Genomic DNA, 13,346 nt, shown 5'->3' on the forward strand with positions numbered 1-13,346 from the left:
TGAATATACTAATATTAATTCTAACACTGTTACATTGAAAATAAATACCGTGATTTTCTTAAACCTTTCTGATTACTCTATACAATTTCCTCGATAGGTGTTTTTGTTGCAAGTTTAATTTGGGCTATACTTCCCAGAAGAAAGTAGAAACGCAAGGATTTTCAATTTTCAAACGACGGGCAAAACAAGTAGCCAACTTTGTCACGTCACGTGTTCCACGCAACCGCGTAAGCAATTAAGGGAGGTCGACAAAAGCCACGTGTCACAAATGTCGAAGAACAGAAGGAGAAATCAACGGCCCTCGACGCGCCACGTAGTCATAAACGCGCCGAATATTTTATTTTTGACAAAGATAAACCAACCGAATATTCTCACCATCCAATGCAAAAATATGCCATTTATATGGTCACGGTAGCAAAAAGAAAAAAGAATAAAAAAAACCCTCGCCGTGTGGTGCTTCTCTTTCTCTCTATAACAAACCTAAGCCTCAGTTTTTTCAAGTTTGCACCGATTTAGATTAAATAAAATCCTATCACCAAATCTTTATCTCAGTCCCCTTTGGGTTCAAATTTTAAAAGATACACTTCGAATTTTAATGGATTATTCATCAACCGAATCAAATACAGTGTTATCTCTTTTCTTCCCAATTTCAATACCCTTCAATTCTGTTTCTGCTCGTTGCTGTATACCTTATTATTGTTCATCTTTGTATTCTTCAAATTCCGATTTATTCTTCTAACATATATAACCTAGTAACCCTATAAACTAACCAAAAAAGAGCCGTTACAATGGGAAAACGTAAGTTTCTAGGGGTTCTTCTTGTTGATCTAACTCAGTTATAATTACTGTTTCTAGGGTTTTAATTAATTGATTAATGAATTTGTTTATTTTGTGTTTAGGTAATTCTCGAAGTAAAGCTGCTGCAATGTTCGATAGCGATGACGATAGTAGCGTGACTTCGTCATCAACTGCTCGATCTGATCTCATGTCTGTTTCTGGTACCGAAGATGTTCAATTTGATCAAGATTCCTTGCTTGACCAAGCTCTCGATGCGTTAGATGAAAAAAGGTACTTCGTTTTTCATCATTAAATTAGATATGGACATTGAATTTGAAGGTGAAACTAAAGGTTTTTTTTAATTTATGAAAGGGGTTCCACGAGGGAAAAAGCCTTTTCAACCATAATTGACGCTTTGAAGAGCAATATGCAGCATCAGTTTATAGAAAAAAAGTAAGCCTCTATCTCTTGTGCACATATATATATATTTAAAAGAGTACTCTCCAATCAATTGTATGATATTTATGTATTTCAATTATGATTCTTCTTTTTTTAGGGTTTATATTTTTGCTGGCTTAATTTTTGGAATAACATGCAATTTCAACTGACTATGAATATATCTAAAGTGATGATTATCATAATCATGATGTGCTTTCTTTTATCAGATTTGCTACTTTATTACATCAGTGTCTTGCTTCAATAAAAAAAGGATCCAAGAAGGCGTCCGCCAAAGAGATAACTTTGGCATCTCATGCCATTGGTAAGATTTTGACTAATTTACGCTTGTTTTATTATTTATATGTATATTAGTTTGCCTTGACAGTTAATTAAATATTAAATTTCATTGAATTGCAGGTTGTTTGGCCTTGACAGTTGGATGTAGTGATAATGCACGAGAGATTTTTGAAGATTCTGTTTCTCCTTTGGATGAATCTCTTGCTAGAAGTACAGAAGTTTTGAAGGTTCCATCGGTAAGTAGGAGTTTAGAAATATCACAATGCCTCGATTGATTTCATTTTTTCTCGTTCTCCTTTTATGATAATTGATGTTATATACTATCTTCTTAATGCCATTTATGTGTATAGTTGCTGGACTGCTTGGCTATAATCACTTTTGTCGGAGGGAATGATCAAGAAGAAACAGAGCGATCAATGGACATAATGTGGCGAGTGATCCACCCCAAATTAGGTTCCAATGTATGTGTCTGTTAAAATATTCTAGACTACTTGTTGCTTTAAATTCTGATAAGCACATTATTTTACATGTGAAAAATGTGATGTTTTCATTCTTACACTAGATGAATAAAGAAGAGTTCCTCTATATTCCCAATTGTATTCCCTAGATTGACTGATCAGATTATTCACTGTTTAGGTTGTTGCGGTCAAACCTTCTGCTCAATTAATAACCAGTGTGGTGTCTGCATGGTCTTTTCTCCTCTCTACTGTGAGCAATTTGAAGCTGAATTCAAAACATTGGCAAAGGCAAGCACAACTTTTTCTTTTGCTTCAATTTTTATTTCATTCTGCTCTAGCTTAGTGCCAATGTCCATCCCTGCATCATGTACGAGGTTATCTACAGCCGTTATTTTGTTTGTGAATATCATAGATGATAGGACCACTACTTACATCAGTTCAGTTTTTGCTGTCCGTAGATGATGTAACCTAGCTAGTTAATCCTAGCGTTTCCCGGCGAGATCCCGCTGTCCCGGTGCGGTACAGTGCCTCACCGCGACGGCGTGTCCGCGATAGCGTGAAACAAGATCCCGACGAGATCGAGGCGAGATCCCGCTATCCCGGCGTAGTTAATCCTAACGTTTCCCAGCGAAATCCGGCTATTATTTCTTCCTTCTGTGTTTTATTGTTTCTACTTTCACCTAAAAAGAAGAAGTAGAATATGCTAATAAAGATGATGCTTATCTTTGATTCCTATGCTAGAACATGCATGTGAGTTTTAATATTTAGTTATTTTATTAGTGTGTTAAAGACTTCAATATGGATCATCTTTATTTCCTTGACTTTTGTTTGTATTTCAATGTATGTTTTGACTAAGAGTAAGACTTGTAAATTCTTATTACTAGTTATGAATGTTTCAGAGTTTGAGTCATTTGTTAATTTTGCATTAAATATAGGTTTATATAATATTATTCATGTAATTTGTTCAAAAAAATAGCAACTATCCCGCCCATCCCGGAACGCGTTATCCCGCTATCCCACTTTTGGGGTTGGCCGCGACGCACCGCTATCTGGGATTAACTACCTAGGATGTAACTCAATCTAGAATGGTGAAAAATTTGTTCTCCAGGGAGAGGAGGGGGCTGGTGCTTTCATTTTTAAAGAGTTGATAAGTTTGAAACTAATTGGACTTTCACACAATAGAGATGTAGTGAGCTATCCTTAAGAGAATTGTAATCCCATTCATATTTTGTTGTTTCTACAGCTGCTATTTTTTAAACTTATCTTGATTATGTAAGATTGTTATGATGATGGTTCAAACTGGAGTCCTGACATGATATTCTATTAACTAGGATTAATGATTTTAGATTTACATTTTATCTTTGTTTTATTTGTAGAGATAACATTTATCCTTACCTATGCTACATATAGAATTGTATTCATTGTGTAGCTGTGTCTTGGCCTTGGTTCCAGCTTATTGATTTTACTTTTGATGCAGTTCAATATCTTATTTATCTAGTCTTCTAGATAAAGAAGATAGGTCAGTAAGAATTGCTGCTGGCGAGGCACTGGCTCTGATTTTTGAGATTGGAGATGTAGATAAATTTTCTACGGAGGCTAAGAATGCAAGTGATTTAACTCAAGAGAGTAAACCACAGGAAAGTTTCATATTTTTACAAGGATTAAAAGGAAAAGTGATAAATCAATGCAAAAATCTTTCTGCGGAGGCTGGTGGAAAAGGTTCTGCTAAGAAAGATCTTAATAGTCAGAGGAATCTGTTCAGAGATATCTTGGATTTTTTTGAGGTATGTTGGTGGTATTCTTATTCGCCTTTTTTTTTCCACCCCTTTATACTATTATTTGAGAATAGAAGTTGTAGTACTCATGAATCGGAGTCAGAGGGCATCTGTACTTATCCTTTTATTGTCATATGTCATATTAGGATGGTTACGCCCCTGAAATTTCAATGAAGATTGGTAGTGATTCTCTACAGACATCGTCGTGGTCCCAAATGATACAGGTTTTTCTTGCCCTCTTTCATTTGGTTTTTTTACACAGCCTGTATTGCGTTTTGACACCTTGATTTTTGCAGCTGAATTTCATTAAACACTTCCTTGGAGGAGGATTCATTAAACATATGCAGGTTAGATTTTTGTTGCATTTTTCCTTTTTTTTTGTTGTATCTGATTGTTGTCCAAAGTTTGTAACTTTGATCTGGTTTTTGCGTTCCCCCCCTCATTCTCTCTTCCTCTGTTGGTATTTAGGAAAACGACTTCCTCCATGATGTCTTTGGTTTCTCACCCAAGAAAAAGTATCTCAACAGTGAACATAGAATGTCTGGTGGGGAAAAGGTGAGTTTGAACTGGTGATTGTGCTATATTATTTCGTGGTTTCGTTGAGGACTTCCACTGTATATGTTAAACACTCAGTTTTGGCGTATTTTCTTATTTTACTCGTTGTCTGCTGATCTACATATTCTTTTACCTTCAGAGAATGTTTAAGTCTCCAAATTCGGTTTTGAACAAGGCTAGGACCCAATTACTTAATAAGCAGAGGTTATTATCCGAGGTTAGCATTCTTGCCATTTTTTGGATACCATTCTTACAATATCAAAGAACATTCAATATCATCTTCATTTTAAATTACACATGCAATTCAAAATCTAGACCATTGTGAAAACTATTGGTGCAGTGAACATTGAGTAGAATAGCCATCTAAACACAGTAGCTTTTCTGACTGTCATTTATGCAATCATCTCATCAATTTCATCGGCACACATTTATTGTGTTTTTGCCCCTTTTAATTTGTTTCCAGATTGTTGATTTTGTTTAACTGGATTCTTTTTGTTGATTAACAGGGCAGGAACGCCGGCCATTATGCAGTTAGTGTGGTTGAAGATGAAGCATAAGTTTGAGTGAGAACAAAAATTTATATCATGCTTCATTTGGGGATTTTAACTATTCAGTGGACATATATTTATTGTGTCGGCTGTGGCACTGTTCGGAACTGTTTGACTCACTCATTGCGAACTAGATTCGCCTAGTATGACGTTTCTGTAATACGGAGTACTACTCTGGCCAATGCTTACATCTGTTCGTCATTCCTAGTCAATGTCATAAACACCTTTTACTTCCTTAATGTGATATTATGTTGATTTATTTGAAATTTTTATTCCGTACCTTACTATTAATTTGTTATTATTTTTCATCCACTCTTATAACTGATTTTTCTTTAGCTAAAAATCTATAGGATCCTTTCAAAATTTAATATTATAATTCTGAAAAATATTTTAAAAAAAATGCTTTACATTTGAATAAAGTTTTTTAAAATCTTCTAAATTATTTTATTAAAAAAGTTTATGATTTGTTTTCCAAACTCGTTTCTTAAATACCACTCTTAACACATCCTTTAAATTTTGAACCAAATTGAGATTTTTTTTTAAATCACCACAGCTAAATAGTATTGAATAGCATTTTCGCGAAACTCACAAATCCTTTTAAATGTCATTCTTATCCCTTTGTGAGTTGGTTTTTAATTTACTTTTATCTTTTTAATTAAAAAACCGCACACGCTTTCCGTGGTTTCTCACCACTTCTACAAACCATAAAGTGCAGTGCAGTGAGAAGACTCTAATTTGTGGAATACTAGTATAACTCTGGTGGATAAATACTAAGAGCACGAAAGTTGCCTATAATATGGAGAACATGAAATTAGTGTCCCTTTATTTTTAAAAAAGTTATTATTATTTTTTGCTTTGTTATCAACCTCCTTATTGTGGCAGAGATTATCATAGTAAATACCAATTGTAATTACAAAATTTGTTTTTTATTTTTTGTTTTTTATTTGTTTGGTTATGCATCAGTTTCATATTTTTATAAATAAAAAATATATATTTGTATTGTTATATTATTTGTAGTTTTTTTTTTAAATGATTATGTCCAAGTAACAGGAAATAGAAGATAATAGAAGATGGTGTTGTAAATATTATTTAAATTAATCGACGATTATTTAATAAAGAACGGTAACTATATTATCCTTGAGGGAAGTTGTAAAATTCTTAAAAAGTTAGATATATAAAGCTAATAGGTATAGTATGCCACTAACAAAAAAAATTGAACTTCAAATTGGAATTTGTCCTAACGTGTTTTTTCTTAATATAGTATTTGTAACATTTATTCTTTTTATGATAAAAGTCTCATAACATTTGTAAAAATATCAACTCAAAATCAACTTTTTTTATCAAATTATTCATTGGACCTTCTTTTGTCCATTAATCTCTTCGCGTCTGTTATATGTCTTCAATATGACAAGTATCTTCCTTCTTTTTTACAAAATAAATGTGTTCCGATACAACGGAATTGTCCAATTTCAAAAAAAAATTTAATAAAAAAAACTTTTAAGAAATTAAAAGAAAAACAACTTTTGAATTTGATATATATACTAATATAATAATACTAAAAAAATCTATTTTACTTTATTTGTAATTTATAAATTCATATATATGAAATTGTATAAAAATATTTAATTTATAAATATCTCAATGATAAAAAAGAAATTATTTTAACTATTAATAAAAGAGTAAAAATATTTGTAATCATAATTATTATATTAATTTTTTTATTATAGAATCAAAATCTCTCACAACTAAAAGTTAGTTTTTACCTACAAATTTTCTTTATGGATAATTATTTTCTGAAAATTTTGAGTTCGCATGTTATTAATCTACATATATTTCCACAGGAAAAATAAACAAAATCCGCCACAAACATTTACTAAATTTAAGACATTTTTTACTTTTCATGCAGAAATATAAGTTGTGAATGTGTTTTAAGCCTAATTCCGCATGTAATTAACATGAAATTTTGTATACAAATATTTTTTCGTAGGAAATTCTGTAAGTAGTTCACATCAATTTTTTTTGAAAATATTAAATTGATAGTCCACTCAAATCAATATATTGCAGGAATTATATACATGAAAATTAACCAAAATAACCACACACAAAAAGTGCTTAGAAACATCAATCTTGAAAAATCCCAGCATGACTAAAACTATAACTCAAATAATCAAAAATAGTTTTCATCTTCTTTCTAACATTTCCTCTAACTACTGTTTTCAACTTCAATTTTCTTTGCTTTCTTTGAAGTTGTCGCTTGTGAATAAAGAAAAGTCCCAGGTATAGCAATGACAGATTCAAGTCCATTAAGCGGGCAATGGCAGATCCAAGTATAGCAATGGCATATCAATGGTAGATCCAAGTCCATTAATTGTTAGCAACGACACCTATCAATTATCATCAAGTCCTTGTCACTATCATCTTCTTCTCTCATTTGCAACCTCAAAATCATGCTAATCTGGTCTCAGAGTTTTGTGCATTGACATTCGATTTGTACATTTTTCACGTCATTCTTTTGTGCATATTCTACAAATTAGAGACCAATTATATGTAGTTTTTTTATTTTTTTTATTTTAAATTTCATAATTGTTAACATATATAATCATTCTACTACTCTTAAATGTAAGGTCATGTTTTGAATCTGGTTGGCTAGATAATTTTGTTTTTGGTCCTTAAAGTTGGCTAGACAATGTTTAATAAGGTGAAATTATAAATTATCCTTGTGTACATTTTGCTTGTTGATTAATTTTTAGTTCACTTGCTAAATGATTAGTATCACAAGCTAGTTGAGATGAAAAACTTCTTGATTCTGCAACAAGGCAAGAATGAAGAACTTATCAACTATAATTCTATAGTGCTGGAACAATATTGCAAATAATATGTATATTTACATTAGGATTTTGAAGATATTAATGTGTTTCAGCTTTACCTTGGCAGATTCATGAGCAAAGTAATCCTGCCAACATTGATTGTTCTCATCAATTTCAATTGAAAAACATTCTTCTTATTCTTCTTTTGTCTGTTGCCAAAATGATAGTAACAAATTTGAAATTGATCAGCGTAATTTGTTTTTAAATAGCTTTGTTTGCTAAAAAGGTTATATACAAGATATTGATTAATAAGGGTAAGACAAACTCAAAAACCATTTGCAAAAAAATATTAACATTCAACACCACTTATATTTCACCATATTTGAGTAGTTTTACATGATAAATTACTGAAAGAAACTCTTAAGTGAATGATGAAATCAATCATGAGACATACTGGCATAAAGAAACAATGAGTTGAATTTGCTTTATGTCACAAAAAACACCAAGAAAATCTACTTATTTTACATACTAGTCAAGTAATTAATTTCTGTAAACAAAGTTTAAGAACTGACTGACTCTGAGTTAAAAAAAGATTTTAGTTTGTCTTCAAGGGAAATCTTCCCCAAATTCCTGAGATAAAATGAATTGAATTTTTTTCAAAATATTAATTTATAATCTCTTAAAATGAAAGAAAAAAGAATTCATTCATATTATATAACACAATAGCAAAACTAACAGCATAAGAAAAGATATAAAAATAGTACCTTGATATTGTCAAGAGTCACCTCACTCTCAAGCACGTATTTCTGGTGTATGCAAGTGCCTGTGGTTGAAATTCCACTGATTACTTAAAAATGTACTTCCAAGTCATTCGAAGGATGTAATATGTTGTTAATGTTATGAATTTTAAGACTTATCATTAAATAAAATTAAAAAGGGATGAAGGAATACTTACTTTTGGATCACTTCGACTAACACCAAAGTATTCTGAAATAGGCTTCCCAATATCTTCGCTGTCAGTTTCCACAAACACAAAGATAAATTGCAACAGATAAGTAAACATAGTTAGGTTATTCATGCTCGGAAATCTAAGTGGCTATTTTGAGGGAAGAGCTGGATGAATGGTATGAGACTCTTATTAGTGAAATGTAGCAACTTGCAAAATTAGAAAGAACATATTTCGGATGCCACCACTCAGCACAAATCAAAAGCTCAACTCTGATGATTTTACAAATAATGGTAGGGTCAACAAATTCAATACTTACAAAGACCCACTAAGCAGTACCCTGCCCTTGAATTCTTATGGAAACACAAGGAATTCTATTTAATTCACATTGTTTGACATATGAAAATTTGTCTAGCCTCTCAAAATTTGCTAAAGCTTAACATAATTTTCTTACTTTCAAGCATGAAAGCAAAACAATCCAATCTCACTAAAACACCGTATCTAGAACCAAAGCAAATGTTTAGAAAACAAAACACACAAAACTTAAGTAGATATTCAGAAGAAAATTAAGAAATTATCTGAAATTGCACTTAGACTTGCCAGATGTAAGTTAGGGTTCCTGCGATTTGAAAGAGAAATTAAGAAATAAGAAACAAGAACAATACAATTGAAAACCGCTAAAATTACATTGAAAAAAGATGAATATACAAATAAATTTACATCATCTAAATTGATAGCTTAAAACAACACAATAAATACAAATGTAACTAATCTTACAAATATAATAAATTTAAAGTGTTCATAAAATCTATATCATTTGAATTGTAACTTTGAAGAAACTACAATTATTAATTGAAAATTTACATTATTACTAGATTGAAGCAAGATCGGTAAATTTGAAATAAATAAACACTACAATAAAAATGTGTGTAAAGTCCTTAAAATTGCTATAATTTTTATATAAATAATTTTATTTATTTATTTGTTTACTTTCTTTTCACTTAACTAATCTAATTAAATTGATTATCTACATGAGAGTATATTATTATATAAATAAACATCCAAGAGTAATAATATAACACACGGAAAAAGATAATTTTATATGTAATAATATTTTTTTTTATTTTACATTAAAATACATTTCTATTTCTATGAAAGTTTATTATTTGTTGAACAACCTATGAAAATGTATTATCATTTAATTTATAGACAATAAATATACTATAAGGAGAACATTTTTATAGAAAAATTTATTGATAAATTAGAATATAAAAAACACAATAATTTATTTTAAATCATTCAATTATAAATTTTAATTTTTTACATCAAAAAAGTAAAAATCATGTGTAACGCAACAAATTAAAGTTCGTGAGGGAGACAATAGTGAGACGATCGAGACTTAACATTTTTTGGAGTATAAACTGTGGTAAATTTTGAATTTTGGGAATTAAATTTGATAACGAGAATTATTTTAACCTTATGTTAACTAACGTTGAAATTAAATAATAATATGTTAATTTGTCTCATTGAATACAGAAACTAATAATTAATTTCACAATATTGTTACACCGAAATATAATAACTATTAAAATAATAATAACATAAATAAAATTTATATCCTATTCTAATAATTAATATTGTTATAAGTGAATACTAATATGTGACACGGGTCAATTATACTAGTAATAGTTAAATTGTAAAATGCATCCCTACATCTAAACCATTACTTCTCCAATCGACATGAAAATACAATTTTGCTCGTTATAAAACTTTCAACTTTTTTAACTTCTCATTTTTTCATCACTTTTTCAAAATATTCGAAAGTTTTTAAAGTTTCGAAATAACAATTTCTAAAATTTTCTAATAATTCGAAACTTCCGAAATAAAAAATTTCAGAATTTTTGAAACTTTCAAACAATTCAAATTTGAAAACTTTCAAAACTTTCTAAATTTTGAAAATGTAATCCTTATTTTGAAAATTTAAAACTTTTGAAACTATCAATTTTTAAACTTATTATAAATAATTAAAAAAGTAAAATTATATTTTCACGTATTTTAAGGGAGTGTCAGATTTAAATGTGGAGATGTATGATATAATCCTCTAAATTATAAGATTTAAATAATAAAAACTAAAATCAATACAATTTTTAAATCTATTAATAACAAAGTGATAATATTAATTCTTTTTATGAATCTCGACATTTATTTTGTTATTCTTTTTGTATTTTTATCTTCGCAAAATTCTCTTCAAGATAGAGAACCAAACCAAACAAAAATAAATTACAAAAAAATCAACGACATAAACACCACCGCAACAAAATATAGAAGAATAAATAGAAAAATTATATCATACCATAATAACTTCAACATATATTTGATACAATTCTGATTTATTTCTATACCGTCCATCCACACCATATCTAGCTTCGCATATGTCTCCCTTATGTGAGTGCCTCCTATATACATATGTTTGTTTCTTAAAGTCAATTTTGAGAAGGGACTGGAACACTATTCAGTAGGTTGAAAGTATTTGGAGTTTATGTTTCAAAAAATGGTATTTTCAGGATGAAAAGCTGTGCTTTTTACTTCTATCATATTATTGAAAACGTTTAAAATGAGGAGATCGATTATCTTTATTTGTTTTTTTTATTGCAATCGAGGAACTTACAACTTTTTTTCGTAAGATATATAATTCAGAATTTTCAATAGATTTAAGAAGAACAAGAATCTTCGGTTCAAACTTTATTTTTTAAAATAGTATTTTAATTTATTATTAAAATTTTTTGAAAAAAAAATAATTTAATTTCTTTTTTGAGAATTTTGTTTTCAATTTTATTTAATCTTTTTCCTAGAAAAACAAATTTAAAATATTTTCTGATAAAAAAAAATCAATTTACAAAACATGAGTAACATGAACCTCTAAAAATAATCAAATAATAGAATAAACTTAAAAATTATCGTTAGGGTCTTTAATATTAAAAGACGGGTTTTGGACTTTGAAATTTTAGAGACGTATCTATACACTAATAATCAAAACATATTTTTTGATGTTTTCTTAATTTTCTTATTAATATTGTAAAGAAGCGTTAGTAGAAAGGATTTGGCATTGATAGCAAAACAACATCTATCTTTTTTGGGGGAAGTTTGTTTATGGAAAATAGATATGATCACAACTCACCGAACATAGTTAATTGATAAAAATAATATATTTAAGCATTAAATATCCACTATAAAAAATAATGTAAACATTAAATGTCTCATATACATATTTATATCTATATAAAAAATAATATAAACATTAAATGTCTCATAACCTATTCATCAATGTGAAATACTATTCTAATGACTCATTCCCTTATCAAAACATAACAAAGACGAAAAAGAAATTCCACTTTTAGGTTTGAGACACTTTAACAAAATGAGACACTTTAACAAAATGAGACACTTTAATTAGTAAATTAATATTTGTATTGACATTTAACAACTATTCAAAATCTTGTGTAGAGTAGACATATAAAAAGGGCGATGAGTTATTTTCAAGTTACTTTTAACTTTTCGTTGTTTGATTGTTATTTTATTATTAATTATTATAAAAATTTAATTCATAAATATTATATATATTATGAAAGTAAAGTGTCAATCAATTATAATTGTTACATAATTAGATATTTGATTTTTGTTATAATTATCTGAATCATATTCATGAATAATTATGATGACATATATATGTACATTTTTTTAGGACACATGACAATTAAACTCTAATATAATAATTATTAAAATGATATTAATAGTCAATTTATTGTAAATCAACATTGTTTATAGTTGTAAAAATTACAAATTTTGATAACTCAACTTTAATTAAAATATTTTTAATTATAAATTAAATATTTAAATTTTTTAATGAGTATTAAAAAAAAAAATTTGCAATACTTTTGACAGGTTAGAAACAGGAATCGTTCTCGTAAAATAAAGTTAAGAGCACAAGATTCTAATTTATGCACTATTAATATCTCTAGATATATGGACAAATACTATTTATAAGAGCATGAAATCAGCACTTGTTATTAATAGATGTAAATATTGTATCAATTTAACTTTCTTTACATAAATCAATTTTACTTTTCATTATATGAACCTTACAATATATTTATGATATTTTATATTCACTCTTATAATTTTGATTTTTTTGTAAAAAAATCCAGAATCTTTTCAAATCTTAAAATATTTGTGCTATTTTCGTAAAAAAAACATATTTGTTTTATAAATCAATTAAAATCTAAAGTACAAAATCCAGATTGTAATATTTTTTTAATTTTTAAATTCAATATATTCTTATAGAATCTTTTAAAATCTTCAAGATTTATTTTCCAAAATATTTTCTTAAAATATAAATTCAATATACTCTAAATTTGAAATGAAAAATGGACATATAAAAAGAGTTGTGGTTATGCAAATCTTTATAGTTTTTATTTAAAAATAATACTTAAAGTAATCATTTATAATTAAGCATCTCAATTTTAATTTTATCTTAGAATCTTTTGAAATTTTATGTTTTTACAAGTAATCTTTTGAAATATTAGTTTGTGAAAGAAAATATTTTAAAATATTAAATTAACATAAATTACTATTTGTAATCAATTCATCCATATATAATCTAAATAATCAACCAATCTGCTAAAAAAAAAACCCCAATCAAAGATCTTTTTAAATTAAGTAACTTTCAGAAAATAATAACAATAATT

At 28.3% G+C, this 13,346-nt stretch overlaps 1 protein-coding gene and 1 long non-coding RNA gene across 2 annotated transcripts; one reads left to right on the plus strand and one right to left on the minus strand.

Moving 5' to 3' along the window:
• Positions 1-414: 414 nt before the first annotated feature.
• On the plus strand, positions 415-5,107 carry LOC101500237 (uncharacterized). Its single transcript, XM_004501462.4, has 13 exons — positions 415-798; positions 900-1,068; positions 1,150-1,230; positions 1,443-1,537; positions 1,633-1,748; positions 1,863-1,973; positions 2,149-2,258; positions 3,448-3,754; positions 3,892-3,969; positions 4,042-4,092; positions 4,214-4,300; positions 4,440-4,517; positions 4,807-5,107. Exons 1-13 carry the CDS (start codon positions 789-791, stop codon positions 4,855-4,857), a joined length of 1,344 nt encoding a protein of 447 aa, XP_004501519.1. The 5' UTR covers positions 415-788; the 3' UTR covers positions 4,858-5,107.
• Positions 5,108-7,707: 2,600 nt separating this feature from the next.
• LOC113786635 (uncharacterized) lies at positions 7,708-9,241 on the minus strand. Its single transcript, XR_003472915.2, has 3 exons — positions 8,611-9,241; positions 8,420-8,478; positions 7,708-7,864 (listed from the first exon to the last, which is right to left on the minus strand). It is a non-coding gene; the product is annotated as an uncharacterized lncRNA (long non-coding RNA).
• Positions 9,242-13,346: the final 4,105 nt, after the last annotated feature.

Source organism: Cicer arietinum, chromosome 5 (genome assembly GCF_000331145.2).
Source record: "Cicer arietinum cultivar CDC Frontier isolate Library 1 chromosome 5, Cicar.CDCFrontier_v2.0, whole genome shotgun sequence".
NCBI classification, from domain to species: domain Eukaryota; kingdom Viridiplantae; phylum Streptophyta; class Magnoliopsida; order Fabales; family Fabaceae; genus Cicer; species Cicer arietinum.

What these genes read in the sequence shown, in the direction of transcription:
- LOC101500237 (XM_004501462.4), top strand. An exon ending in GATGCGTTAGATGAAAAAAG is followed by an intron (nt 1,069 to 1,149) that starts GTACTTCGTTTT and finishes AATTTATGAAAG; the next exon opens with GGGTTCCACGAGGGAAAAAG. An exon ending in ACCCCAAATTAGGTTCCAAT is followed by an intron (nt 1,974 to 2,148) that starts GTATGTGTCTGT and finishes TTCACTGTTTAG; the next exon opens with GTTGTTGCGGTCAAACCTTC.